This window comes from Podarcis bocagei (assembly GCF_964188305.1).
Source record: "Podarcis bocagei genome assembly, chromosome: 5".
Classification (NCBI taxonomy): domain Eukaryota; kingdom Metazoa; phylum Chordata; class Lepidosauria; order Squamata; family Lacertidae; genus Podarcis; species Podarcis bocagei.
This window is the reverse complement of record NC_138129.1, coordinates 39,509,770-39,522,618: the sequence shown is the minus strand read 5'-3', so window position 1 is coordinate 39,522,618 and position 12,849 is coordinate 39,509,770. Positions and strand designations below refer to the sequence as shown.

General features: G+C 42.8%; 1 protein-coding gene across 1 annotated transcript in view; it reads right to left on the bottom strand.

Annotated features, from left to right (window-relative positions):
- Nucleotides 1-2,972, bottom strand: part of LAMB3 (laminin subunit beta 3) — a 46,666-nt gene extending 43,694 nt beyond the window's left edge. The window contains exons 1-2 of the mRNA XM_081194580.1: nt 2,833-2,972; nt 1,310-1,366 (exon numbers count right to left, since the gene is read on the bottom strand). Of these exons, the coding sequence (XP_081050706.1) occupies nt 1,310-1,366; nt 2,833-2,881 (106 nt within the window). The 5' untranslated portion in view covers nt 2,882-2,972. The remainder of the gene's footprint in view (nt 1-1,309; nt 1,367-2,832) is intronic.
- Between the last annotated feature and the right edge of the window lie 9,877 nt (nt 2,973-12,849).

Genomic DNA, 12,849 nt, shown 5'->3' with positions numbered 1-12,849 from the left:
GTCAGAGATAACGTAACAGCTGGTGTAGTATGGTTGTGAATTACCGGTAACTAGAAATTAGAAGCAATTATGTGAAATCTCACTTCCTGCTGTGGACTCAATGGCATCAAGGTGGTCACTCAGACGCCCATCCTGGGAGTAAGCCCCAGTTGACTAAACAGGGCTTACTTCTGATTAGACATGTACAGGACTGGGCACGTTTGCCCCTCATCTGCAATATGTACAGGTCTCTTCAGTACTGACCACCTTAAAGGGTTGTTGTAAGGATTAGTGAGATAATGTATCTACCTTAAATACTCAAAAGCACTATTTATGCTATTATGTCAAACAGCCACCGATCTTTTTAACTGATACGAGTAATATGCTGATCATTCATAGATTCATAGAATTGTAGCATTGGAAGGGACCCTCAGGTTCATCTAGTCCAACTCCTGCAATGCAGGAATATTTCACTTGAATCCATGGCCCTGAGATTAATAGTCTCATGCTCTACCAACTGAGCTATCCCTCCACTAAGACTGCGTGTTCTCTTGTGTGTTTTCACCACAGTAACCTCACAGCCCCTTTCCCCCTCCTGGTAAAAAAAGCTAAAGGGTAAAGGACCCCTGGACAGTTAAGTCCAGTCAAAGGCAACTATGGGGTTGCAGCGCTCATCTAGCTTTCTGGCCGAGGGAGCTGGCGTTTGTCCACAGACAGCTTCCCAGGTCATGTGGCCAGCATGACTAAACTGCTTCTGGCACAACACTGTGGTGGAAACCAGAGCGCACGGAAACACCGTTTACCTTCCCGCCGCAGCAGTACCTATTTATCTACTTGCACTGGCGTGCTTTCAAACTGCTAGGTTGGCAGGAGCTGGGACAGAGCAACAGCTCACCTCGCTGCAGGGAATCGAACCTCTGACCTTCTGATTGGCAAGCCCAAGAGGCTCAGTGGTTTAGACCACAGCACCACCCGCGTCCCCCTCCTGGTAAGCAGCAGCGACTCACCTGCCAGGAGGTCAGGTAAGCGCCTCTGCCCTGCTACACAGTCTGCTACCACAGTACATCTATAATTTCTGCCCCAGCCTACTACTCAGTAGCATATTTTGATTTTGGCAGATACCAAGGTTGGGGTTGTCCCTATCTTAACACCAAGTACTTATTGTGAGTGGTCTTTAGTAGAATGCATACAATTTTTAACCAGTTTCAGTTAGAGATTATATCCAACCATCTTGGACAACTGATTTCACCTCTGTGCTGTTCACGAAAAACAAATCTCAAAGACTTCATTTTCTTTTCGGTAGATGCATGCTTAGAATGCCAACACTTACCCAGGAAAAAAAGAAATATCCACATGATGCTGAGATTTCGGAACGCTAAAAATTCACCTGAAATGAATGTAAAGCATAAATTCAGTGGCACAGATGAAGACACAGAAAAGGACAATCCCTCAACCGATTAATTTATCTCTGATTACCAGCTTTGCACCACTGGTCTGCAATTATGCCATTTCACTGTGGTTGCTTCTGCAATGTAAAGAAGTGCAAACTCAATGCAGAAGGAAGCAGATGGAAGGGATAAAATGCACATTGTCACACAGGCCTCCTCTAGCCAAGACCGCTATCTAGTCCCTTCAGTGGTGGAGACAGCTTTGTGCAAGATAGATAGATAGACAGACAGATAGATACAGTGCTTTGGGGGGGCATATCCCTAAACATCTTGTGGGTTTGGCCTCATTGAGGGGCAGTATTTCAATACGAGTAGGAAAATGAGAGTACCCCTAAACATTTTTTCAGAAAAAAGCACTTGATAGACAGATAGACAGACAAGCACATATATATAACACAAATGCCTTCTTCATGGCAGTGAATGGGGAAATGCAGTCATGGAAAAACTGTCAGCTGCCTGGGAACATATCAGCATTAACCCCCTTTAAATTCAGAAACAATGATTTATGGGACACAGCTCATTCCTAACGCTGAAGATGCAAATGGAACAATAGGATCAGTAATAAAAGTTTTCTGTAGTGCTGACTGTGCATTCAGTTGCACTTTGACATACATCTAATATAAGACTGACAGTGCAATTCATATGGCTCACATCTGCATTTCTGTGCACCCTATGCAAAACTAGGCCAAAGTTATGCATAGCCTAATATTCACTGCCCAGCTTGCTCGCGTGAGAGACTGATTCTAAAATGTGGCTATTTCAAAGATGCCCTCTTTAGCTTAGGGACATAATAGCTTCTTCTCAGTTCACCTTTTGCCTATTTGCATTTGCATAAAGCCTCTTTGAATACATAAAAGATAAGACTCTCTCCGAAGCACTAATCAACTGCAGCTGAGTTCTTTCATTCTATTCTCTCTGGGGAACAAAAAAACCTCCTAAATTTCCACATGGACTTTGGAGAACCTTATTTTTCAGAGACTGACTAATTTGCTGCCTCTGAAGCTCTCTTTTACAAATCAGTCTACAAACACATGGTAAACAGATAACTCTTAAATGTCAATCGACACAGCAAGCAAGCTACTTTCTCAACTTTTACCTGCAGCGTGTGCTATTGTTCCCAGCATTTATCTTTATTTTATTTTATTTTTATTTTTGTCTACTTCATTCTGGATAGCAAAATCCCCCTTAACCTTTCTGGAAATGTTGCAAGCATCCTAGAATAACTGATTCAAAACTTGACTAAACAATGCAAGCTTTGTAACTAAATCCTCACAATCACGAATCGACAGCCTGCTAGAAGCACAATAGCAGTTTCTCAACTAAAATACAGAATTCCGTTGTGCCACAGAAGCTGTGCCAAGTGGGATAATGTACAGCTCCCAATCCCACACTCTGTAGAACATACCTGCTTCTTCTCTGGGATTTTTCCTCCTCTTGCTCGCTGGGGTCAACATGAATCCCACACCTGGCCTCTTGTGCTTTCAATCTCTGATTTTAAACACGCCTCACCTGGGGAAGTAAGCTGTTGTGGGTGTAGTAATAATGATACAAGGAGTGATTCAATGATCTCTTCAGACAGACACACCCATTTACAATATAACTCATTATACCTCCTAGACAATGAGCACATGTTTATTCACCGATGTGAACTATGGATTTTTTCATCCACTAAGAAAAGGACATAAATTCAATAAAATATGTCACAGTAACTTTTAAAACAGCAGGAAGAGAGCAGTTTGGTTTTGCTTTGTTGTACCCATAAGTAAGGGAATCCGTAACTCTAAAGTAAATCTTTTCAAAAGAATATTGGTTTTTTAAAACCACCCAAGAGATGGAGTAATTTGGTGCAGTTAGGATTAATTCACACTTTCCAGAATGCAGAGCTTTCATTCTAAAGTCACACTTCTCAAAATGCAGTTCTGCATTATACAAAAATGTGTCTGTTAGGGGAATATGTACAATAAATTGAACATATTAGTGAAAAACCATATATAACATGCATTATATTAGGGGGAACTGCTTGTATAAACAGGAGAAATTTGAACAAAAAGGCTGGTGAATTTTCAGGATGGGGGAAGTTTTCAATAAAATAAAATAAAATCACAAGCTGAGGCAGAAATGTGGAAAACTGAATCTAAGACTGGAAAGATGAGAAAGTGAAAGAAAAGAAAACTGACAGATTTGTGCATCCCTATCCAAGGCTCTTCCTTTGAGTGAAAGGTCCGAAATGAAATAAATGAAAAGGAATTATGTCCTCAGGAGTTTGGTCTCAACAAGGTTACTCTGAGTCAAGTAACTCTTGATCCAAAATGAGAGATGGGTCACATTTCACTTATTTAGGAGTAATATTTCATGTGAACAGTGCTCATAAAATATGCAGCCACATTTTTTCTGGCAATCTCATTCAAATGTCCAGTTCATTCAAGGAAAAGAGCAATGGCTATGGTGAAAATAAAAAGGTGCATTTCTTTAGGTGACTTACTCAGTATTCATTAGACTGAATTTCATTTCTTATTCATTTGAATTACGCAGCCTAATGGCACACAACTCTTTGAAAAAGAAGCTCTGCCCTTATTGCATATTCAGTTGGTCAGATAGCACTATTGTGTCCAGCGTGCATTTATTTCTCCTATGGAGAAATATGGTGAGTTCTGGCATCTCTTTTTCTAGAAAAATAGCACTGTATAATCCAAAAGCATTTTTGGGTGGATGGAGGGCAGTTGTGCTTTCTAGAGCAAAAAGGGGGTCAGCTGCAGGGGCGGAGGAAGGGGGCGGTGGGGGCAGTCCACCCCGGGTGTCACCACTGTGGGGGATGACAAAATGCTGGGCGGCACTCACCGCGGGTCTGCAGCACGCCCAAGCCAAGTGTCTCTCCTGGGAGTGACACAGTGGCTTGGGTGCCTGCAGGCTCCAAGCTGCCCCAAACGGTCCGCCCGCCACCTCCCCCTCAGCTGTAAGGCTGCTGAGTGGGAGGAGACAGGCGGACTCCTTGAGGGCCCCCTTGGAGCATCCTGCCCCAGCTCACCCCATGGGTGGCTGACCCTGCCCCCATGGACACAGGGCACACGCGCCACCCCAGGTGCCCAATCAGCTTGCTCCGCCACTGGTCAGCTGTTTTGTAACAATTACATTTACATTTTGTGAAACCTAGGAAGGTACCTATACCCAGTCAGAGCATTTGTACATGCAGCGAGGTGTCAGGTATTAAACCAGGGACTTCTCCCTATAAAACATTGCACTCTGCCACCCTGTGGTCCGATTGCTGGGATATTCTGATTTCCTCATAACAGCTGCACCTATTAGGTCATCAGGTAGGATAACTGAGGGATTACTGATGACTGTGTGGCCTTTCCCCACTCCACCCTCTGAAAAGCCAGCGTCTGGAAAAGCCCTGCATTTCAGTTCATTTTTCTGCTTTCAAATAGGGTTGACGACTTCTTACTGCCGCTGCTCCTTTGCCTTTAAGCATCTGCTGGATATGCAAAAACTAAGCATAGGAAGATAACCTTTCCCACTGCTCCATCTTGTGCTGGAAACAGCTGTACTTGCTTAGGTTTCTGGGTGTCACATCAGAACAGAAAAAGGCACAGGAGGAGAACCAGCAAACAACAACAACAACCTCTACTCTAAAAAAATTCAGGGCCTCCCATATATGAGCAGTTGGAATAGAACATGGATAGGAACAGAACTTCAAATAGCTTATCAAACGGCCCTCTAGTTCTCTGGGGATATATAAAGAAGTAGTATGTTCAATTCAGACTGTGAGTTCAATTCAGGTCGGGCACTGAAAACAAATTTCTAGGCTCAGAATGTGCTCAGAGGCACCCTGTTAATTCTGAGTGGATGTCTTTGGCATATAGTTTTAGCTTGTGTATCTTGGTGTTCTAATAAAAGAAATAAATGTTCCCACCTCTGAGGCAGATCGTGTCCTCCCTAAAAGACGGCACGTGTTGTGGTGAGACCTGGAGACGGACCTCCTGTGTTGTGGGTGGGTTGGATGGGTTAGCCACAACACCCGATTGGAAGGTACCTTGATGTTGGGTTCAACCTGGCCAATGGGGCGCAGTCTAAATGGATTGAGGGACCTATATATACCCATGCATGTGACCCAGAGCTTCCTCTTTCAGCTCATGCCTTCAGAACACCCACCTACCTCTCCCTAATTTTAGGGCATTGTGCGACTGACCTTGCTATGCCGTCATGTGTCGTCTGTCGCTGGGACAGGGGCACAGCAGGAATTTCCCCACTTGGCTGATTGGCTGTTGCCATTTAGGTTTTGCCTGCAGTGTAGCAAATCGTCACAACTTGTAAGGTTGTGGATAGGCACTGGTTCTGGTGATAGGGATGGGAGAGCGCTCTTGCCATCCCTATGTGAAGGGTATTCCATTAAAGGAATCCAGGGACTCAACTGGTTTGGTCAACCCTCGAGAGGGGGTTGTGCCCATACCTGAGTCCAGGGGAGCATCTGGGTGGTGAACATAGTCTGTTCCCAGCTTTTCGCCTACACAGGTGTTCACCATTGGCTGACCTATGCTGGTGCCCTGGGTCAGCGCTGCCTGCAAGGGTGCAGGGAGCTAGTCGAACCAGAGCCTGTGCAACCACTCACCTTCTGTAATCAATAAAGTTGTGGCCTAAATTCTGCCAAAAACCCAAACTAAAATTTGTGTGAATTTATTTAGGGGGGAGGTCTCTGGGTCTAAACATGCAAAAGACTCTCAGCCTGGAGAGCTGAGCTGCCTTCCCTCAGAGCTGACAATACTGAGCTAGATGGACAAGGAGCCTGACCTGATATGAGACCATTTCCTAACCCGAGCACTACATTTACAGCAACTAGCAAACACTGGTGCTTTACTCTCAGATGCTGTTGTGTATTATTTTATCTGAGCCACATTTTACAGCACATAAGAACCATTCTCTGTTCTCATTTCCAAAACGTACAGGACCAGAGTGCTTTCTCAAGCATTTATTGATTTGTCACCCTGACCTAACTCCATTTTCAATGAAAATCAAGATCTATAGCTCCAGGGTTTAAAAAAGGGGAAGATGGTGAACTGTCTCCTAAAGCTACAAGATTTGAAGGCTTGGTTGGGAGTTTTCTCCTGCTCTTGGGTGTGGCAAGAATGCTGGTAAGTGGGTAGAGAATCTGGGTGTGCCTGCTTTTGTAGGGCTTGCTCAGACTCCAATTACTAATGCTGCGGCGCCAAATTTTTTAGTGTGGAATCTTGATTCAACAAACCACCTTGCAGTCAACAGCTCTCAACTTGTCAGGAAAGATTAGCAGTTAGAAAATGAGAGAGGGGGGGGAGCTTGTTTTCTTTCAACTTGGTGCATGAATATCAGATGTACATGTGGAAAAGGAATTTTAATAAAGAGATCTAATCTACAAACACCAGTTGCAAAAACTCAGTGCAAAATAAGAAAATGCCTCTCTTCCCTGTAATACCTAGTCATACAGGAAACTGAAGGGCGGAAGCAGCAACTAAACAGCAGACTTGCATATCAACCCATAACACCATCTCATACATATTCACAAAATGGGCTAGAAACTTGGCATGGCTTTGCTGAGCTCCCATAGGCTAAGCTGCTGCAATTTAATAGGATGCTCTAGGGTCTCTCCAGAAGATCTCAGAACCCGGGCAGTATGAGATTGTCATCCATGTGTTTGCAACTGTTTTGCCTTTTTTTTTTTTTAAGGACTCTGTTGGAGGAGCTAAGAAAAACAAATCATACCCATTTATCCCTGCAGCAATCCACTTTTCCAAATATAACCCAATGCATGTGAACAAAGACCTTGAGAGAAATCAAGTTTCTGATCACACTGGGTATGAATCAGTACTTTTAAATTATTGCTTCCTGTTTTGAGAATTAGCCATCAAACACTAAGGAAATTTACAAGATGGTAAGCTGACATGAAAATGCCAACTTGCTATAAATGATCTCCTGTTGCAGTTCAGTGGCACTAAGTAGACACTCACCTGCAGGTCAAAGTTCATTCTCAACTTTGTCTTCCTTCCCTTCTGCCATTTCCCTTCACAAGGAAGGCAGCATGGCCCTGAACCCCCGTTGATGGAAATCCCACGGGGGGAGTGTGCTGTGGCTCTCAAGTCCTGCTTGTGAGCTTCTCACAGGCATCAGGATGGCCACTGTGAGAAAAGGAAGATAGATTAGATGGGTCTTTAGCCTGGTCCAGCAGGGCTTGTCTTTGGTTCCTATTATCACTTAAAGCTCTATGTCAACCAGTCTTGATAGATCCTAGGTTTGTGCTGGAATGTAGCATTATCCTGTACCATCTTGGCTATGGAAGACCTGCTCCCTGCTTTGCAGACTTTTTCCCACGTGGCCTGGGAGGGAAGAGTCGGGACTGACTCCAGCTACAAAAGCTGAGGCTGCTGAAGAGGCCAGAGACCATCTGGGCTGCATCTTAGCACAGATCCAGGTCATCAAGCCTGAGTTTCTACCGCTGCTGCCCACCATGAACCACTCTTGGCAGGATTGGCAGCAACAGCAGCAGATATGCTCTATGCTTCTGCAAAAACCGGTGCCTTCTTCTGCCCCATCTGTGATAAAACATGTCTCTCCCTTATCTGTCTCTCCAGTCACAGCAGGCGTTGTAACTCTCCAATGCTTTGACTTTGCCCCTGAAGGTTCACTCTGTCATTGTCTCCTGAGACATACGGATGCCAACATCATAATTTTCTATTCTCTTGCCAATTATGCTATTTTAAATGTGCATTTTATATTTTACTTCCTTTAATAATGTTTTCTTTTGAAAGGCATAGCTAATTTTCTTTTTGGGTTAACTTTGCTGCATTAAATGTGCATTCTGCACTTCATCTCCTTCACACTGTTTGATTCTGGGTTGTTTTCTTGTAGTTTTTTTCTTCTTTAAAATATAAAGTAGTATAGAAAATCATCATCATCAACATCATCATCATCATCTCCACAGTCTTTCCCATGAAATAATTTGAAAGCGTTATTGAGCCAAACCTCCCCTCCTCCTCAAAAATAAATTGTTCTGGGACTAATTCAATAGTGTAGTGTTTTTTAAAAAAAAATATTCCTGAACCTGGATGAAGATTTCAGTAATAAAAGCCAGCAGTTGTTGATGAATATGAAATAATCCCCTCCCCAAAGGAGCAACCAAGAAAGACAGTTACATAACAATATTATTTAAGTTCATAGCTTTTGATACAATTATTCACAGAACAAGCCTGTTAAATAATACACAGCAAGCTTGAGTTGTTTCTTTTTTAAAAATGTATTTGTGCAGCTTAAAATTTCAGTTGATTAATATAACATAAAGAAAAGAGAATCCCTTATGTAAAGGTAAAGGGACCCCTGACCATTAGGTCCAGTCACGGACGACTCTGGGGTTGCGGTGCTCATCTCACTTTATTGGCCGAGGGAGCCAGCGTACAGCTTCCAGATCATGTGGCCAGCATGACTAAGCCGCTTCTGGCGAACCAGAGCAGCACACAGAAACGCTGTTTACCTTCCCACCAGAGTGGTACCTATTTATCTACTTGCACTTTGACGTGCTTTCGAATGTACCTAAGATAATAACATGATTTTTAAAATCGTTATTTAGAAGCAAAACATCTATATAGCCTCTTCAGTACAAGATATAAGAGGATGCAAATGCTATCTTGGAAAGTGTTGTTGTTGTTGTTGTTAGTAATCCACCCTTCTCCTTAAGGTCCCAAGGTGGGTCACAACATTAAAAAGACAATATTAAAAAGAGTTTTAAACAACTTACAATCACAGGACTAAGGCAGGTCCTTAAAATGTACATCTTAAATGCCAAAAACCAGGATAAGGGGCTTCATCTTCAGCATTCGCTTACAGCTGTGTAAGGAGGGAAGAGACAGTTCTACAACTTAGTAAATAAATAAATCATATTCATAATCATAATCATAATAACAATAACTACTGCTACTTCAGTATGATCAGGTTCTTTGTAGATATACTGAATTGCTAACAGTCCAATTCTATGCAGGTCTCTCTATGCAGAAGGCAGAGAATCTCTAAGGGCACCCCACACCTTTTCTCTTGTGGCGGCATCTCTACTTGAGGAAATCATAGGTGTTTCATTGGCTCCTCTGCCCTGAACTGTTTGATTATTGGTGGAGATAATCATGAAGCAAAACTTCTGAACTGAGCAATAGAGATTTATTCATTTGTTATAATAATAATAATAAATTTTATTTATATCCCGCCCTCCCCAGCTGAAGCCGGGCTACAACAATGTAGAACTGTTTGTTTGTTTGTTTGTTTGCTTGTAAAATGTGTGCCTTAGCCTTCAGCAATTTCCATGCAATTCACAATCAATATTAAAAACAAAAACAAAAAACAGAAAATAGCTGTTTTCTTGAGGGCGGGTTTGGCCAATTTTTAACGCATTTTTACAATGGATATGCAGTGATCTTCTGCAAGTTGCCATGTGTTCCGATTTTCTTTTAATATTCTCTTGCTACTTCATCTTATCTGCATTGGGGGAAAATGTGAACCTCTTAACTGGACAACTGACCTCAAGTCTCGCCTACTGGAGATCAGCTGACCATGGTCTAGCAATATGGGACTCTGCATGACAACCAATGTATTGCTGCACGGCTAAAGTCCCATCTGACTAGACGGATACACCATTCTGAGCTTGTCTATACATTTACACACACAAAACCCCTACCCTAAGCAAACAGGACTGGAATGTTTCCTGTTTGGGCTTATTGACCAATATTGCAGCCAGAGTGACAGCCAAGGCTGACATTGCTGAATTTAAATGTCTACTGCAATGACTACATTCCATTTACTGGAAACAAGATGACAGAATTCAGAGAGAAATGAAAACTGGGCAACAGAAGAAAAAGGATGGTTGAGATACATGCAAGTGTCCCCACACCCACTAGTTTTCAGCTTCTTTCAGATCTCTAGAGAAAGGAAATTCAACAGCTGCGAAGCAACCATATCTTCAATTTCTGTAAGAAGACATGCAGGAGCTGATTGCGAGCAAGGAACCAGCAGTCAGCATGGTTGGGTATCTAACAGGATCCACATGCAGCTAGAAACTCAGATATATAAGCTAGGTGCCAAATGGCTCCTTAAACCAGAGTTACAGTTGCCCAAATGGCCTAGTTGCCATTTTGGGGTCAGATGGCTCGAAAATTGTATTTTTCAATACAGCCTTTGGGTTCCTGAAATTCATTCTGATTGTTCAGATAATAAAATATAACAGATAGAATTCTACAGGATGTGTTGCTAGTGTGTGAAAAGAGTCAGGATCCAAGGATCCCCAGGTATGCAGCTCCAAATAGTGAAGACATTGGGCGTCATCCTGGTGCCCAGGCATCTTCACTTGGTCACAAGTGGCTGATAGCTAGGTGCAAAATGAACCTGGCACCTGGTGAATTTCAAATGCTAACTAACAGGTAAGCAGAGACCCTCAGAATTGCAGGAGAATGGCATCAGCATGCACTGGCTGGTTAAAACAGAATCCCTGAACTAAGTGTCCGCCCTCCCAATAACCTATGATTACCGGTTTTTTTCCAATGAATCCAGGGACACTTTTTTTTTTTTTTTTTTTTTAGCTGAGTAGCAACAGGGAGTCAGTAGTAGGGATGGTGAGGCAAAAGACCCTGGGCCCAAGCACACATGCATATTATATAAAGGTGCAAAGCCCTTCATTTGCACCCTGTGAAACATAAATGCACAGAGTTTTTAAAAAACAGTAACAGCGTGCCACCCACCTGTGACTCCCGAGCCTCCCCCAATATCCTCCCCCTTTGTTTTGACTGATCGGGGGAGGCTTGGGAGTCACAGGTGGGCATCTGTTGCCCAATTTTTTTAAAAAACTGCGCATTTATGTTTCACAGGGTGCGAAAGAAGGGCTTTGCACCTTGCCCGGCAGAGAAACTGCACGCCTTGCGCCCCTCTTGGGCAACGGCCACCCGCCCCTGACTCCCAAGCCTCCCCCAATCTGTCAAAACAAAGGGGGAAGTGGGCAGGAGATCTGTACCGCCACATGTCCCTGGTTCCCCTCTGGCAGTGGCGGCGGCAGCATGCAGCTCCTGAAGCCATCCAAAGCCAACTGAGCTACCAGGCTGGCTCCGGCTGCGGAGGCTGCCGCTGCCACATTTCCTGGGGACAGATTTGCAAATCTGGGGACTTTCTGGGGACAGAATTTGTCTGGGCACAGATTGCAAATCCAGGGAATGTCCCCAGGAACCGAGGATGTCTGGTAACCCTACAATAACCATCAGAATAACCAGAGTCCTTTTCTTTTCCCGTCTCCTCTGAACGCAGTCATTTTTTGTCTGCAGCATCAGCCACCTGTGTTATGTAATCTCTGTTCCATGCTAGTAACCAGCAAGTCATTATCCTTCAGGAACCAAAGTCCACGTACTGCTGACCTTTGCCCATACTGAAACCATGTGGAACTGTGAGATGTGGCAATGGTCTCTTATGCCTTGTAAATAGACAAGGGTAAAAATAACACTGTGCAATATTTGGAAAGTGCTGCTGTCTGGCTGAAAGAGCTGCTAGACACAATGTGTGCCCCCAACAATGTGATCTTACAAGATGCACAGGAATGGCACCAAGCATATCTGAAGACACTGGAAGCTGCCTTATACCGAGTTGGACCATTGCTCCATCCAGCTCAATGTAATACTTAAAAATGATAAAAAGTTGGGATTTCAATATGAAATTTCAACCTTTCAGGGAGAAATAATAGAAAATGATAAGAAACTAATATCGAAAATGTACAATCTGTTACTGGAATGGGAAACGAAAGATGAACAGGTTAAATCAGTCATGATTAAATGGGCAGAAGGTGTGGGACACAATATCCAGATGGAGGAATGGGAAAAACTATGGAAGAATGAGATGAAATTCATGCATCTGTGGCAATTAAAGAAAATTATATGAAAATGATGTACAGATGGTATCTAACTCCTGTCAAATTAGCAAAAATGTACAAAACTAAAGAAAGCAAGTGTTGGAAATGTAAAGCAACAGAAAGGAAATTTTTCATATGTGGTGAGACTGTAAAATTGTTAAGAAATATTGGGAAATGATTTATAATGAAATGAAAAAGATGTTTAAAATAACCTTTGTTTAAAAAAACCAGAAGCTTTCCTACTAGGCATTAGAGGAGTGGATTTACCAAGATCACAAAAGAATTTGTTTATGTATGCAACTACAGCCATATGAACATTATTAGCACAACATTGGAAAAAAGAAAGTGTCCCAAGCTACAGAAGATTGGCAAGTTAAATGAACAAAATATGCTGAAATGGCAAAATTGTCAATGAAATTAAGAGGAAGAGACAACAACGAATTTAAGGAAGAATGAAGGACTTTATTGCATATATACAGAAGCAATGTACACAGGTTAATACATTAGCAGGGTTTTAAGATTACTTTAAGA